This window comes from Trichosurus vulpecula, chromosome 5 (genome assembly GCF_011100635.1).
Source record: "Trichosurus vulpecula isolate mTriVul1 chromosome 5, mTriVul1.pri, whole genome shotgun sequence".
NCBI lineage: Eukaryota > Metazoa > Chordata > Mammalia > Diprotodontia > Phalangeridae > Trichosurus > Trichosurus vulpecula.
Genome location: NC_050577.1, coordinates 133,305,079 through 133,321,366, shown reverse-complemented (window position 1 = coordinate 133,321,366; position 16,288 = coordinate 133,305,079). Strand labels below are relative to the sequence as shown.

General features: G+C 36.1%; 1 protein-coding gene across 1 annotated transcript in view; it reads left to right on the top strand.

Moving 5' to 3' along the window:
* CFTR (CF transmembrane conductance regulator) overlaps positions 1-16,288 on the top strand; it is a 224,290-nt gene that overhangs the window by 158,964 nt on the left and 49,038 nt on the right. Inside the window, exons 19-21 of the mRNA XM_036761406.1 lie at positions 247-397; positions 1,728-1,955; positions 7,067-7,167. Coding sequence (XP_036617301.1) covers positions 247-397; positions 1,728-1,955; positions 7,067-7,167 — 480 coding nt within the window. The remainder of the gene's footprint in view (positions 1-246; positions 398-1,727; positions 1,956-7,066; positions 7,168-16,288) is intronic.

Here is a 16,288-nt window from a genome sequence, read left to right as displayed (position 1 = left end):
ATGACAAAACTCCAAATAGGTTGCTAATGTAACTTATCTTGGAAGTTCTCTGAATTGGCACTCCCAAACTGTGCAATTGTGTCAGAATTGTAGTTCTTTGTTCCTAATAGAAACCGTCCTAGGTTAAGAAGGAAGCTGACTAATACAATGAAGCCCTGGGAGACAGTTCACCATTCTCTGCAATGTCAGTGCTCTGAAAAAATAAACATTCTCATCAGTGCTTTATTTTTTTTTTTAATCACACAGTTAATACTGATTGTAGTCGGAGCTCTCATTGTAGTATCAGTCTTACAACCATATATCTTCCTAGCAACTGTGCCTGTGATAATAGCCTTTATTATGCTAAGGGCCTATTTCCTCCAAACTTCCCAGCAGCTAAAACAACTGGAATCTGAAGGTATGGTCAATAACTATTATTTTCTTATTGTAAATGAATCTTGAAAAGCTATTTTTAGCTTTTATTTGGGTTTATTTTTGTTTTACATATTTCCTCTTGTTATTTTTCTCTGTGTTATCTATTATTTCCTTATATTAAAAAAAGTCTTTTAAAAGCAGAACCATAGGGGAAAAAATACCCTATTTGGAATGCCTTTGACCAGTTCATACAAAAATTAAAAAGTAGAGTGCTTTTGAGTATGATAAATGCTATTTATCTTTCATTATCTTGGGGCTATAAATACATCTTATTTCCTTACCAATGTGGGATACTCATTTACTAAAATTAAGAATGTGAGTGGGATAAAAATGATATTATCATCAGTAGTGCCCAGAAGCACCCTTGGTTCAAGCCTTGCCTCTTTTCCCTACTGACTGTGTGACCCTGGGCAAGTTGTTAACCCTTTAGTGATCTAGGCAATTCAGTGAGACTGTAAATTGCAAGAGGGTAGTGACCTATAAGGGAGTTTCCTTACCTGGAGTTCCCTAAACCAATGAAAACAAAGAACAGAAAAGAAACTAAATGTCATTGGAAATGGTTTTCCTTGGCACCCAAAGAGTTATAGCAAACGGCCCCCCTCAACTTCATTGCCCACAAACAATGCTTTCATCTTCCTTCCAACTCCTTTTATTTGTGGACCTCCAAACAATTCAGGGGGCTGGTTGAATAGTGTTTACACGTATGAGTTTCATGGATGATTTTGTAAGCAGCAGTTCAATAATATCTCCAGTGCTATGTGCCATGACTGGAGGTCAGTGAGTAGGAGATGAACAAGAACTGCACTGGATGCAGAAAATTGCACATAGATGAGTTGTCTGCTCTGAGAAAGATAGTGCCCCAGCTAGTGAGATGACAGACCTTTCAAAGTGTTGTGGAAGATGTTTTTTTAGGATCCTCTCTGAGTATCACTGACTTGTTTAAAGACATTGGTAAGTCCCAGGACAAATCCTTTATTGTTAACCATAAAAAATGTTTTTAGATAATCTTATGATTCTTGAATCACTGTTACATTTTGATCAGAGAACACAATATCAGGTAACAGAGACATTCTACATCACTAAAACAAAGGTGGGGGAAATCTTACCATACTTAAAGGTTTCTTTAAAAAATGAAATGCATTAAAGAAAAATAATGAATCATCTTGTTACAAGAAGAAGACTGTAGCTTCATCTAAACAAGGGTATTAACTGACTTGCTAGTTCTTTTAAGTTTCGTCTTTATTGTATGACATAATTTCAATCTGTATAATTTATTAAAATATTCACTCTGCTTTTAATTTGAATACTTCCAGCCAGGACTCCAATTTTTACTCATCTTGTTACAAGCTTAAAGGGACTGTGGACTCTACGAGCTTTCGGACGCCAACCATACTTTGAGACCTTGTTCCATAAAGCTCTGAATTTACACACAGCAAACTGGTTCCTATACATGTCCACACTCCGCTGGTTCCAAATGAGAATAGAAATTATCTTTGTCACCTTCTTCTGTATTGTGACCTTCATCTCCATTTTAACTACAGGTACCTAATATGACTGAATGGTCATTGAGGCGTTTATACTTAAGGAATTGTGTTTTTATAAAGTGCTGCATTCTTGTGTTCCATATCATTTAGCATCTATTTTTCACATTTCTTTCGTAGCAGTTAGTGCTTCTTGGAAGCTGGATTATTCATTTATTGTTATCCCCAATAAAACTGAGAGAAATTCAGTGTTTGTTGAAAATCACAGAACAAATCAGTGACTAGAAAAGAACTTACTTTACCAATCCAGTATTCTAGTTAGGTAGTGGAATTAGCATTCCTATGGTACCTACCGTGTGTCAGGCAATGTGCTAAGAGATTTACAAATATCACATATTTGATCTTTACAACAACCCTCGGATATAAGTGCTGTTATTATCCCCATTTTGCAATTGAGAAAATTGAGGCAGAAAGAGGTAAAGTAACTTGCCTAGGGTCACACAGCTAGGAAGAACCTGAAGCAGGATTTGAGCTCGGGTCTTCCTGACTCAAAGCGCAGCTCTCCATTCACTGTGCCACCTAGCTGCTAGTTACCAAAAAAACAGTTTCCTGGCTGTTCAGTAAGGCTGTTTTTTTTTTTTCATTAAAGAAGTTCAGGTTGATCAAAGATAGAAGCTCCAAAATGTTAAAAAAAAATGCTTTTATATTTTGCACTGTAAATTGTTAAATTAAAATATCAGAAATTAGATTGTTAAAAATGATAGCCTAATACTTTACTTTTCAATAGAATCAAATAAAATAATTTTAATACAAGTCTTACATGATTGGGTGAAGAAAAATATTATAAAATACAATTCAGTTGAAATGTGAGCATCTGATTATGGTATAGCATTTTTCATTTTCTCATTTACTAAAGTATTATTTTCTATTATATAGAGGACCCATACTTTCAAGATATTTGGATTAAAAAGCAAAAATATTTTATAATAAACATAAAACCAATTTATGTAGAAATTTTTATTGAGAAATATTTTATTTCCTAGAAGATAAGATACATTAAGAGAGGCTGCATGACCTAGTGGAGAGAAGTCCAGCCCAGGTTCAAATCCAGCCTCTGACACATATTATTAGTTGGGTGGCCCTGGACAAGTGACCCTTTTAGTGCCGAAAGTAACTCTTAATGACTGTATCAACAAAGAGAATTTCCACACTCGGATTACCCTGCACTGATTAAGTCACAGATCTAGACCAAAACAAAATAAGACTCATCAAAGAGCTATTGTATGAAATGTCAAATGAAGTCAGTCTCAAGAAAGGAATAATTTCCTGGGAAATGCAACAAAAGGAATATGGTTGGTGTGTAAACTACAGGATAATTTTAGGCAACTTTTAATTTTTTTTAAGAGAGTTAGAATACTTCTTATGGGCTAAAACATTTGTCTAGCTTTTTTTCAATTTTGTTTTAAAAGGATTCTACAAAGCATATTCAGGAAGTAGATTATATTAGATAAGATTTTTAAACCATTAAATATAAATTACATATTTTTCAAAGTCGTATTTTGTTCTAATCCCAGTTACCTTTTTAAAAGGATATTTTGGGGGCCCTAGGTAAATTTTTTCTTAAGACAAACAGTGAGTTGAATTAAAAACAGACACCACATTGATCGTGGTGCTACAGTAAGGGTAAGGTCTCTCCTCTGTAAAGGTACCATGCACATAAATACCAGATGATTGGCTGGGCCTGTAGCGAGCTCTTTCCTTTCCGTTACCCTACAGAAGGCACAGAGTAGACGCACTTTTCTCTCCCACAGGCACATATCATTATCAGCAATGTAATTCAGGAACCTCTCTGAGCACATTGTCTTACAAGTCTCTAATGTGTTTTAAGATGAGGTAGTGTTCACAGTTGTTTTATCCCCTTGCTAGACTGTGTGCTATGTTAGGACAATAATTATATCTAAAATAGTAATGAGCAAACGCTTACAGAGTGTTACCATGTGCCAGGCATTGTGCTAAGAGTTTTACAATCATTATCTCATTTAATCCTCACAACAACCTGGGAGGTAGGTGCTATCATTACCACCATTTTTACAGATGAAGAAACTGAGGCAAACAGAGTTAAGTGACTTGCCCAGGGTCACATAACTAGTAAGTGTCTGAAGCTGAATTTGAACTCACAGCTTCCTGATTCCATGCCCCATCCCCTATCCATTGCACCACCAAGCAACCCCATAAAGTTTGTCTTTTCCTCCAAGATTGAGCACAGGACCCTGAATACTATTTATAATTAACAAATTAAAAGACAATCGACAATATACTTGTATATTTGTATAATTATGATTTATAAGCATCTGTTAGATGAATGAATGATATGTAGGACATGGTATGTAGAAGAAAAATATGAAGAAACTAAAGCAATATACTTATTATGACTATTAAAAATGAAAAATTGAACCAATCATGTACTTTTTTTCAGTAAACACATCTTACTATTAAAGGAACTTTAAGAATTATCAAGATAAATATGACCATTTCTGTACCTAAGAAGTTCATAGTAGAGGACATGACGTAAACCCAAATTATTATAATATGTGGTAGAATATGCTTACTGTCAAATGTAGTACAAAGTGCTTTGGGGGTTCAGATTGGGAGAGATTATATCTGGTTGTAGAGATTAAGAAAGAAGCAGCTTTGAATTGGGTTTTTAGAAATTGATAGGTTTTTCAGTATTCTAGGCAAAGGGACTAAAATAAATGAAGGCATTATAGTAGAAAATGCCTGTTTATTTAGGGGAAATGAACCCTGTTTTGGAGATGTTGAGTTGGCAAGGCCTCTAGTACATGCAGGAAGAGATGCCCAATGAGCAGCTAGTAATATAAAACTAGTGTTCAAGAAAAAGGCAGGCATCAATCAATCAGTGAATCCACAAGTCTTTATTAAGCTCCTACTGTGTGCCAGACTTTGTGCTGGGTACTGGGGATACAAGTGTAAAGACTGAAGCAATCCATGCTCACAATGAGCTTACATTCTAATGGGAGAGACAGGTGCATATAAAATTAGAAGGCATAGAGCAAGAGAATCTCACTGTCGTAGCATCAAACTCCAAAAAACTGCCACAGAGTTTCAATTGAATTGAATATTTGTTACTTTTAAATACATTTTTATATCTTTTGTTTTTTTTATCACCAGAATTGCTCCCAGTATCCTTGTCCTTCATTACTTCTAGACAGTTATCAGATATAACAAATATTATTTATGAAGAAAAAAAGGGGGAAAGAGACAAAAAAATCAGCAAAGTAGATACTCACCATGCATTAGATACTTTGGGGAAATAATAAAAATTTATATGATTTGGTATGTGCCCTCATGGAGCTTAAAGTCCTGTTGGGAAGATAAGTCAAAAAGTGATTAAAGAATAATATATGAGGGTAGATAACAAAACAGTGCATTCATTATTCTTACCAAGAGCTGAAATAAATGGTGCAGATAGCAAAAGGAAAACAAGAAGGGGGAAAGATAGAAATGAGCTGACATTGTCACAGAAGGCTCAAAGAGCAGTGTAGGTTTGAAATCTTGAAGGATTAGTAGGTCTTAGATGGACCTAGAAGAGGAAGGAAGGCCTTTTCAGGAAGGATATGAGCAAAAGTGTGAACACGGCAATGATTATGGTGAGTGAATAGTACAAAGAGAAGATCCAAGAAGCTAATTCTAATTAGTTTTTGTAAAATGCCTTTGAAGAATAGACAGAGGAGTTTGGACTTCATCTGAGAGGCTATGGAAATTCATAATAGATTAATAAATAAAAATGTAACATGCTGGAATTATTATTGTAGGAAGATTGTCTTGATGAGAAGTGTGTGTGTGCATGCGTGCGTGCATGTGTGCATGTGTGTGCGTGCGCGCACATGTGCATGGTCAGATCTGGATGAGTGGAAAGGAAGAAGATAAGGATACAGACTAGACATTATTGTGGTGGTTCAGATCAGTGTCTAGATTTGGGTGATAGCTATGAAAATGGAGAGAACAGGATGAATTCAAGAGATATTGAAAAATAATTTTTTCATTCATTCAACCAATAAGTATTTGTTAAAGTCCCTACTCTATGCTAGGCTCAGTGTCATGTACTGGGAAACACACAGGGAATTAGGGAAGGCTTGAGGTAGAAGGTGACACATATGATTAGCCTTAAAAGAAACTAGAGATTCAAAGAGATGTGAGGACAGAATATATTCTAGGTATGGGGAAGAGCCATTTCAAAGGCATGGGCATGGGAAGTAGAGTGCCAAATTTGAAAAAGTTAAGGTCAGTTTGGTAGCATAGAGTAAGTTAAATGATATTACATTTAATTTTTAAATGGAAAATTAGGTTTGGTCTAGAGGTCTTTAAATGACAAATAGAGGAGCTTATATTTGTACCTAACAATACTAAGGAGCACTAAAGCTTACTGAGTTGGAGAGTAGTGGAGTCAGAGCTACGCTTTACAAAAAGTGTCACTTTGGCAGCTGTGTAGAGGATAGGTTTGAGTGGGGCATGAAGAAGGATGACCAATAAGGTGGCCATTTGAAGTAGTCTAAACTAAGGATGATGGTAGTCTAAACTAAGTGGTTGTATGAACGAATAGAAGAGGATGGATGTGAGAGATGTTGTGGAGGCAGAAACAATGAGATTTGCATCAGGAAAGTTCTCATGTAAGAGCTTTTAAGAATAAATAGTACTAGGGCAGCTAGTTGGCACAATGAGTACAGCACCGGCCCTGGAGTCAGGAGGACCTGAGTTCAAATCTGGCCTCAGACACTTGACACATGTACTAGCTGTGTGACCTTGGGCAAGTCAAATAACCCCAATCACCCTGCCAAAAAAAATAATAAATAGGACTTCGTGACAAATTGATGTGTATGAAGAAGAATGATGAACCAAAAATCATTCCCAGGTTTTGAGTATAGGTAACAGAAAGCAGAGTCCCATCCATAAAATGAGGCCAACCAAATAATTTTATCATAATATGATTTTTTATCAAACCTGTAAAATAACAAGATGATACCAGGTCATGTAGATAGTATAGAAATAAAATATATAAGTCAATGCAAGAGAATTTTCCTTCTATTATGTGTGCTGTACTTGTTTATGGTTGAATTACCTAAAATAGTTTTTATTTCCTCTTTAACCTACAGGTGATGGAGAAGGACGAGTTGGAATTCTTCTAACTTTAGCCATGAATATTATGAGTACTTTGCAGTGGGCTGTAAACTCCAGCATAGATGTGGACAGTTTGGTAAGAAATGAACAGCAAAGTGTCTTTTATTTCTCCTAAGTGATTTAGATGGGGAAGGGGTAGGATGGGTGAGTAAGATGTACTAGAAGCTACTAATGCATGACTACCAATCAATAGTACTTGAGATGTTAAGATTTTATAAACAGTCCTCACCCATAAGTTCATGAATTCATTTTGCTCTTTACTTAAATTATATGGGAGCATGAGGGAGGACCTCTGAAGTTTCTTATTTGATTTTTGAGTCAGGTAAATTCCTCATTTCAAATAACCACAAATTTTTAGCATACATAATTTGTCTTCAGATCTTGGGGGGAAAATCACCCATCTCCTTTAAGTACATTGTAAAAAGCTCAGAATTAAGGAAGTATCAAATGATGTAAAAGAAAATTCATTCATATATGTCACAATATGAGAAAACAATCTCCCAATTCAGTTTATAAAAGGAGCAAATTTGGGGATAGAGCTATTATTTTAACTTAACTATTAACTCTTCGGGAAATAAGCTCTGGGACATGAAATTAAGTAATTTGTGTTCTTGAATACCATTCTTGAAGGCAGTAATTTTTACTCTTGTGAAAACATCCCTAAAAGAACCAGCAGGGCCCCAAACCTACTTGTGCATCAAGCTTTCTCAATGGAGATGTTATATATACTTGTGAAGCAGTCTCTATTCAAGATTAGGATTTCCCTAGTTTTTCAAAGTTAAAGTTTTCCATCATTTCATAGGGAGCAGACAGTGGAATCATGACCTATCTAGGGAAAAAAAGAGTAAAGTGAGGCAGCAGCATGTTTTAGTGCAGAGAATCCTGCACTTGGAGTCAGGAAGGCCTGGATTCAAAACCTACTTTTAACACTTAGCAGCTCTGGGCTAGACTGTAGGCAAACCACTTAACTGCGCCCCACCCCCTGCTGCCACACCCCTAAGGCTCAGTTTCCCATCTATGAAATGATATCTGTAGCACATACCTCTTAGGGTTATTGTGGGGCTCAGAAGCAATATTATATATAAATTACTTGGTAAACCTTAAGGCATGAATGACTTTTAGCTATTATTATTGTAGAAAACTAATTCTCATATTGTTTGATGATGTTCAGATAGAAATGGTCCTGGGATAAGTTTCTCTCCTTCTCTTACTCTTTTATATTTAATACTTGGCAGACTCATGTGCAGGTAGATAAAATAGCTGCTTCAAAACGTATTAGGATGCAAACTCATCTTCTATGGGTTCACTGAAAGCATTTTTGTTACAATACCAGTAGCAGACAGAATGATAGGGAATGATATGTACCTGATCCTTTTCCCACATTATTTTGATTTTTTTTTTCTGCTGTGTCTATGAATTTTGAAAGCTTTTCATCCAAGCAGCTTGGAGATTAAGAGTATTTGGTATGATCTTGTTGTTTGATCAATGTTGTTCGAGCAGATTTTGTCTCCTAGTTACTCAGTAGATGTTAATTATTGCAGTCTGCCTGAATCTGTTGCATTGAATAATCTGCATCAGTCAGTCCCCAAGTGTACTTTCTGGTGGTGATGACTTGGTCCTTGGAATTACCCCATCATAAATCCCTCTGTTTCCATAAACAAATCATATAACGTAACCATTTGTTTGATGTTTCTTTGTCAACATATTGTTGTTTTGGTTCTTGTGGATAGTATCTGACTCTACTCTTGGCTCTTAGCCAGTTTTTAGACTCTTTACAAAGTCAAACCACTTTCAGTGACATGCAATTAATCCAATCGAAGGTATGTGTTATTAGCATTTACTATTGCTTGAGTCATGGCTTCTTGCTCAAAAAGTACTTCTGTAGGGGTTGCACCTCTTCATTGTGAGCTCTGAAAATCTCTCAGTCCTTTTCTTCCTTTTGAGTGGAGAAGTTTTAATCTAAGGTAATCAGGATACTTTTAAAATCTGTAATGTCTATTTTACAGTCCTAAAAGTATGCATTAAGCCTGATATTGCCTATATATTAATTACTTTAAATACTCTATTAAGTTTTTATTTTAGGATGGCCACAAATCTCAATATATTTTTGCCACAGCTTTCTCCTTAATAGCTTAAAACTCTGTAGATTGTCTGTAGGAAATTAAGGTTTTATTATTGGATATAATTTCTGAAACTTGTATTCAGTGAAGATTTCCAATGGTCTTAGGTTCTTCAACTTTTTTCTCTTCTGATTTCAGTAGCTCCTCAGTTACATCTCTAGTGTTATCTAATCTAAACTGAGGCATGAAATTATTACTCTAGCTATGATGATGATGACAATGATTATCTTAGTAGCTTTTGTATCATACATTTAGACACTGAATAACAAACAGATTATCTTTTCGTATTTCTATCTAAATAATTTTTTTCGTCTATACTCAGTTCTCTGAAGGAAAAAGACACATTTTATCTACATTTTCTTCCTATATGAAGTCAATCAGAAACAAACAAAAGTAATAACAATGCATCATGCCTCTAACATCTTAATTTAGCAACTATAGTAACAGTGGCAATGTTTGCTTCCATTTGATTAAAGGTGTTTATAGTTATAAATTTATATTCCTTTAGGCTGTCTGACTACAAAAAAAACCTTGTTGAATTTTGATTACAATAAATATTAAATTATTACCATATTTAAAAATATATAGTTTCTGCTTCTGGCTTTCCTGTAAGCATTGTGAATGCTTGACTTACTGTCATAATTCTCCCCGAAGCATCAAGTCCACGAGGATACTTAATAAATGTTATTTGATGTTCTTCAGTTAGAGTTGACAGAATAATAACTAAGTAATGTACTGTCTTCAGTATTATTGACCAAAATCTTGAAAAAAAATAAGAAAGAAGTTATATCTGTACTCTTAATTTCCTATAAAAAAGGATGACCTCAAACTTTGCTGGTGGGAGATAATTTGAATATAACTTTCCAATATTAAATCTAATTCTTCCAAATATGAGAAGATAAAACCTGTGAATGAAGAAAGAACAGGGAGCTTGATATTTCTGTTTATTTTAGTGTAGTCAATCAACTGTCTCTCTTCCTCTCAAATTTAAAGAGGGTTTGCTGTGTTACTTGTTAATACTATTAAAAGATTATTTGCTTTTTCAAAAAATGAACGATATTGCTTTGCTTTAATACTTAACCCTGGGTCTATTTCATGGAGCTGGATCTTAAAAGAAACTGTCACAATGAGGCTGTTCTGATGTAATGAATGACATCCATGGCTGATCTGCTTCCAATTCCAGCCGTAGCCTGGAATTGCCATTCATTCATAGACCCATTGTTTTGGCAAAGCTCCAGCGTCACATGTCTAACATGGAATTAGTGCCTGCAAATAGAAAGATTTTTAATATGAATGAAGGAGTATTGGTGTGCTTTGCTTTTCAATACATTTTACTTACAAAAAACCAGAAGATATTTAAGCATTTTACTTTCGTTTAATTGTGATTGCTTCTCTCAACATTCCTGTTGCAGTGGAGATGACTATAAAGATTTTTCATGAAGAGAGCTCTGAGCTTAGAGTCAGAACAAACCTAATGTTCAAATCCTGCCTCCAACACTTACTAGTTGTGTGGCTTTGGGCAAGTCACTTAACCTTTCTGAGTGTCTAATTTGTAAAATGGGGATTATGATACTTGCATAATCTGCCTTACTTCATGAGTTGTGAGGAAAGCGCATTTTACATATGTATGTATATATACATATACATACATATATATTAATAAAATAATTTAAAAGTAGTTTTAAGCCTCAAATATAAGTTATTGTTATTATTATCAGAGGCACCTAGGTGGCATAGTAGATAGAGTTCTAGACCTGGAAATAGGAAGACCTGAGTTCAAATCCAGTCTCAGATACTTATGATGGACACATGTTGAACAATATGTGGATTAGAGACCATTAGTAAATGCCTACATTTTGGAAATTCAGGAATGGTCCTTTTCCCCAAGAGTATAGGCTTAAGGGATCTTTAGAAATTAAAAATTTAAGTCCCTTATATCACTTTCATACCAAGCTTGCCAATTCTGGTCACCTTGTCAAGGACAAGTTAATGAGTTATAGCACAAAGTGCCTCCCTGCTGTTTAGAATCACTCATATCCCGCCCTACGCTGTTGTATTGTTTTCCCATTTAGTTTTATTATGTGCATACTTACGTATGAGATACTATGTTAGGCACTGGGCATAGGTGGATGGCTATGCCATTGACCCTGCTATCAGGGATTTTGCAATTTAATAGAGGAGAAAATCATATTATCCAAATCACTGTACGTCAAATGACAATGTCATAATTCAGTTTGACTAAGTTCAGTAGTCATTCTTTAAATACCTACTACATGCCAAGTATCATGCTAGATGCTGGGATTGTGTGTTTGTCCTTTGTTTTCAAAGAGGATAATGACATCAGGAAAATGATGACATGACTTGCAGTTGACTTTGATTTGAGTGAGGGAGGGCTGTGTAAGGTCACCAGCCTTACTTTCTCCTCCAGAGCCATCTGGATACAGTGACCAGATATTCATCAGCATGACTGGAGATGGCCCAGGATGCAGTGGGAGACCCTGGCCCTTTCAGGCTCAGGCCTTTTCATTTACTCACTTAGAGTGAGGTAATGCCCATTCAGTGAATAGGCCTCTTGAAACAGTTTTCACCTTCGAGAAGTTTATATTCTACTGGGGGAAGCAGAATATGTACAGATAAAAAAATATAAACATTTTCAAAGTAAGTGCAAAATAATTTTGAGATAGGGAGAAAGCTCTTGAAGGAAGTGATGAACGCTTAGGAGAGATACAGGCAAAGGACTAGGAATAAATGGAAGAGGAAGACTTCATTTTTAGCTTAAAAGGGCAAGGAAGATTCTAAGGAAGAGGTAGGACTTTAGTTGAGCCTTGAAGGTTGAGAGGAACTTCAAAAAGCCAAGATAGAGACAGGGCACAAGCAAAGGTATAGGGATAAATTAGGCAAATTAAAAATAGGGGATGAAGAATGGTTCATTTTGACTTCAAATATGGAATACACAAATGAAAGAAGAGTGAGATAATGCTTGAAAGATGGATTGGAGGCAAATTAGAAGGACCTCAAATGTCAGTTTCAGAAACTTACATTTTATTTGGGAGAAAATGGGAAATCAGGGAAAAATTTTGAGTAGCTGAGTGACATATCCACATCTGTTTAGTACATAGATGATGTTGTGAAGAATGAGGGCAAAGTACAGATTAAAAATACCTGCTAGGAAACTATTCATAGATTTAGAAATGAAAGAGGCCATTCAGTTCAACCCCATCATTTTACTGGTCAGGGAAGCAAGGCAGTGGTTAAGTGATTTTCCCAGAATCACATAGCTTCGTAAATTTATCAGGCGGTATTTTCATTCACATCTTCCTGACTACAAACAACACTTGATCCACTGTGTCAGTGAGCTGACTTAGTACCACAGTCTAGGTGAGAAGAGATAAGGGCCTCATATAGGGTGAATGTAGGGAAAGTGCAAAGAAAAAATGAATTCTTGAGAAATAGTGGAAGCATAATACCTTGGCAGTCGTCACAGCATTTGGCAATGGAATGGAGGTGGGTGATAAGGGAGAAGGAAAAGTCAAAAATGACTCTGAAGTCATAAACCTGAAAAGCTGGGTTGGTGAAAAAGAGAAGTTAGGGGAGTGGCAAGTTTGAGTAGAGATGACGAGCTCACTTGAGTAGAGGTGTTTAAACTTACATGTTGAGTTTAAGGGGGTCACTGGATCATATACAGTATATTTTGGGAAATATACAGTATGCTTTTGAAAATCTGGAACTAGAGCTCTAGGAAAAGGCTGAGGTTGGATATATAGCAACATAAAAAACACAAACGAAATAGGCATTTATGTAGCCATTTAAGGTCTTCAAAATGTTTTACGTGCATGATTTTATTTGATGCTCGTAATGACCTTGTGAGGTGGATACTGTAAGTATTACTGCCCTGTTATGAATGAGAAAATCGAGGCTCTTAAAAGGTAAGTGATGTTCATGGCCAAAGGTCAGAGTCAAATTAGATTTGGGAATTGTTTGTATAGAGTTCATAATTGAATAGGTTTATAGGATTTAGAGCTGGACAGAATCTTGGACATCATCTATTCCAACTCCCTTATTTTACAGATCATAAACCTGAGTTCCACAGATGTTAAGTGACTTTTCCAAGGTCACACACAGAAATAATAGAACTAGCATTGGAACTGAGATAGTTTCACTCCAAATACAGTTCTCTTTTCACTATACTATGCTTCCTGCAATCCAAAGGAATGGATAAGATCTCCAAGAGAGATAATGTAAAGATATAGTATTGGATGACATGTATGTTTAAAAGGGGTGGAGGAGGGCAAGGAGTCAGTAAGGCCACAGTGCTGAAGCAGTCAGAGAGGGAGGAAGAAAACCATGAGTACAGTGTCGTATAACACGAGGTGCCTAGGTAGTGCTGTGGATAGAACAGTAGATTTGGAATCAAGAAGACCTGAGTTCAGATCCATACTGAGCCACTTGCTAGCTGTGTGGCCCTGAGCAAGTCACTTAATCTCTATCTGTCTCAGTTTTTTTCTCTGCAAAATGGAGGTTATAATAGCACCTACCTCCTAGGGTTGTTGTGAGGATCCAATGAGATGTTTGCAAAGCAATTTGCAAAGCTTAAAGCACTCTACAGGTGCTGGTTGTTATCATTATAACCGGGGGATTAAAACCTATAAAGAATAAGAAAGTGGTCAGTGATGTCAGATGATGCAGAAAAGTTAAGGAGAATTGAAAACTGTAAAGGGGTCATTGTATTTTGCAGTGAGGATACTATTAGTGATCTTTGAACATTTTTAGTAGAATGTTGGAGATATAAATCAGAGTACAGGGGACTGAGCACATGAGTGAGTGGAATGAAGCAAAGACCTTGGACTTTTTGTGAAAAGAAGTTTTGACACTGAGGGAGTAGAATGACAGCTTTATAAGTTCAGGCTCAGGGGAAGAAGTTGGAACATACGATGAGATAGAAAATGCATTAGACAACCTGATCTCAATTTGTAGGGACGAGATCCGACATTTCTGCAGTGTTTTAAGGTTTATGAAGCACTTTATAGAAATGATCTCTGATCCTGCTAACAAACCTGTGCAGTAGCTGGGGGTGGTGTGGGGACGGGACCTGCAACCTCAAGGCCACATGTAGTCCTCTAGGTTCTACTGGACTATGTCCAAGTTTTACAGAAAAATCCTTTTATTAAGGGGATTTGTTCTGTGAAGTTTGGATTCAGTCAAAGGGCCACACTTGAGGACTTAAACAGCCACCTGTGGCCTTGAGGCTGCAGGTTCCCCACCCCTGTATTGGAGTATTATGATCATTCCTTCTTGACAAATGAGGTAAGGAAGCTGAGAATCAAAGAGGTAGAGCTGTGGTCACACAATTAGCGAGTGTGAGTGGCCAGATGTGAATACAGGCTCTCCTGACTCCAAATCCAGCAGGGTTTCCACTCTATCCTGCTGCCTCCCAATCTCCAAAAATAAATAAACCAAACTAAAGGAGTTTGTCCATATTTCAGAAAGGGGCAGTACAATTGTACCCTTCCATCTCTAGCACCGCACAAATCAATTTTCACATTGGCTCTGTTTACACAATACTGCACAATGAGAAGGAGGACTAAAAAAGGATCATTGTACTTAGTAATGATGATGTCTTTAGTGATCTGGTTGAGCACATTTTCAGTGGAATGTTGAGGGCAAGACCCAGATTACAATCTGATATCAATAAATCAACAACAAACAAGCATTTGTTGAGTGCCTCCTTTGTGCCAGGTGCATAGACATGTCGTAAGGCTTCAAGCGATTTTGGCATCAAAATCATATCTGTCAAGGCTTTATCTGGAAACATTTAATCTAACTATATTATATTGTTAATGTCAGTTAGGAACATTCTGTATTCTTTTACTATAGTTGCTTTAACTAAATTCCTAAATTGTTGAACTTCATTTCTAGAGTGTTTCCATGTAAGCCTGGTTTATAATCTATCCCTGTCCCCACCCCCACCCCAATATAAAATAGGAGCTATTTCTGTTTGACTTATTTCACAACAGGTATAAACAAGTCTCAGGGGACCAGTTAATGATTTTGTACTACCATGGAAACCTCCTCGAAGACCATCTTTTTCTGTGTTTTGGCTTCTACTAATGTCGTTTTCTTTAGAATCTGCCTGCCTGTATTCATGCTAAAAATGAAACTGACCAGACTTCTGATTTTCCTGGGTCTGTCTTTGTGCCTTCCATATGCATCTCATTCATAAAGATTATTTCCAGTATGGTTTTCCTGCTACCAGTCATGTAGATTTCTTTTTCTGCAGACACTGAACAATGAGAAGCAGTGTAGTATTGTATAAATAGCACTAGATTTGGAGTCAAGATAGACCCGGGTTTGACTTCTACCTCTGATGCTTACTAACTGTGTGATCATTGGAAATTCATATAACTCAGTTTCCTCTTCCATAAAATGGGAACAGTAGTGCCTGGAGGACTTACATCATAGGGTTGTTGTTAAAAACAGATAAAATCATGTATATGATTAAAAAAAAACATTATAAGCCTTGAAGTGCTATTTAAACATCTGCTGTGGTTATTATCTATGAGATGGACTCTTTGTTGTGGAACAGATAACTGAATGACTTCTCGGTTTACTTCCTTTTCCAAACTACAGTTAAGATAAATTTTTGATTTCAATAGAAGGTTGGGCAGTTTACACACACTTTTGATTTCAGCAGTCCATTCTGACTCAGGATTCGGGAAGCATACTCTTGGACTACCGCGATAATGACTAATAGAAGTGAAATTTAGAAAATCTCTTTATTCATTAGGAAACTAAAATTTTGCATAATTCTGTCCTTCAAGATTTATGTTTCATTAAAAATGAATTTTACTCTAAATCACTGGTTAAGCATTTGAATCACAATAAGTTAAATTCTATCACAGTTTTCTTTATTTTTTCAGCTATTTTGCCAGTGAAACCAACTTCTATTAGAATGTGAAATTTACTTAGTATAATGAGTTTAATTTTTCTTTCATGTCATCAAGCATATGCATATTTTGAAAATATCTGTAGTTATACATCTCAGTTTCAGAGTGGGAGGGAAGAATGCTGGACACAATG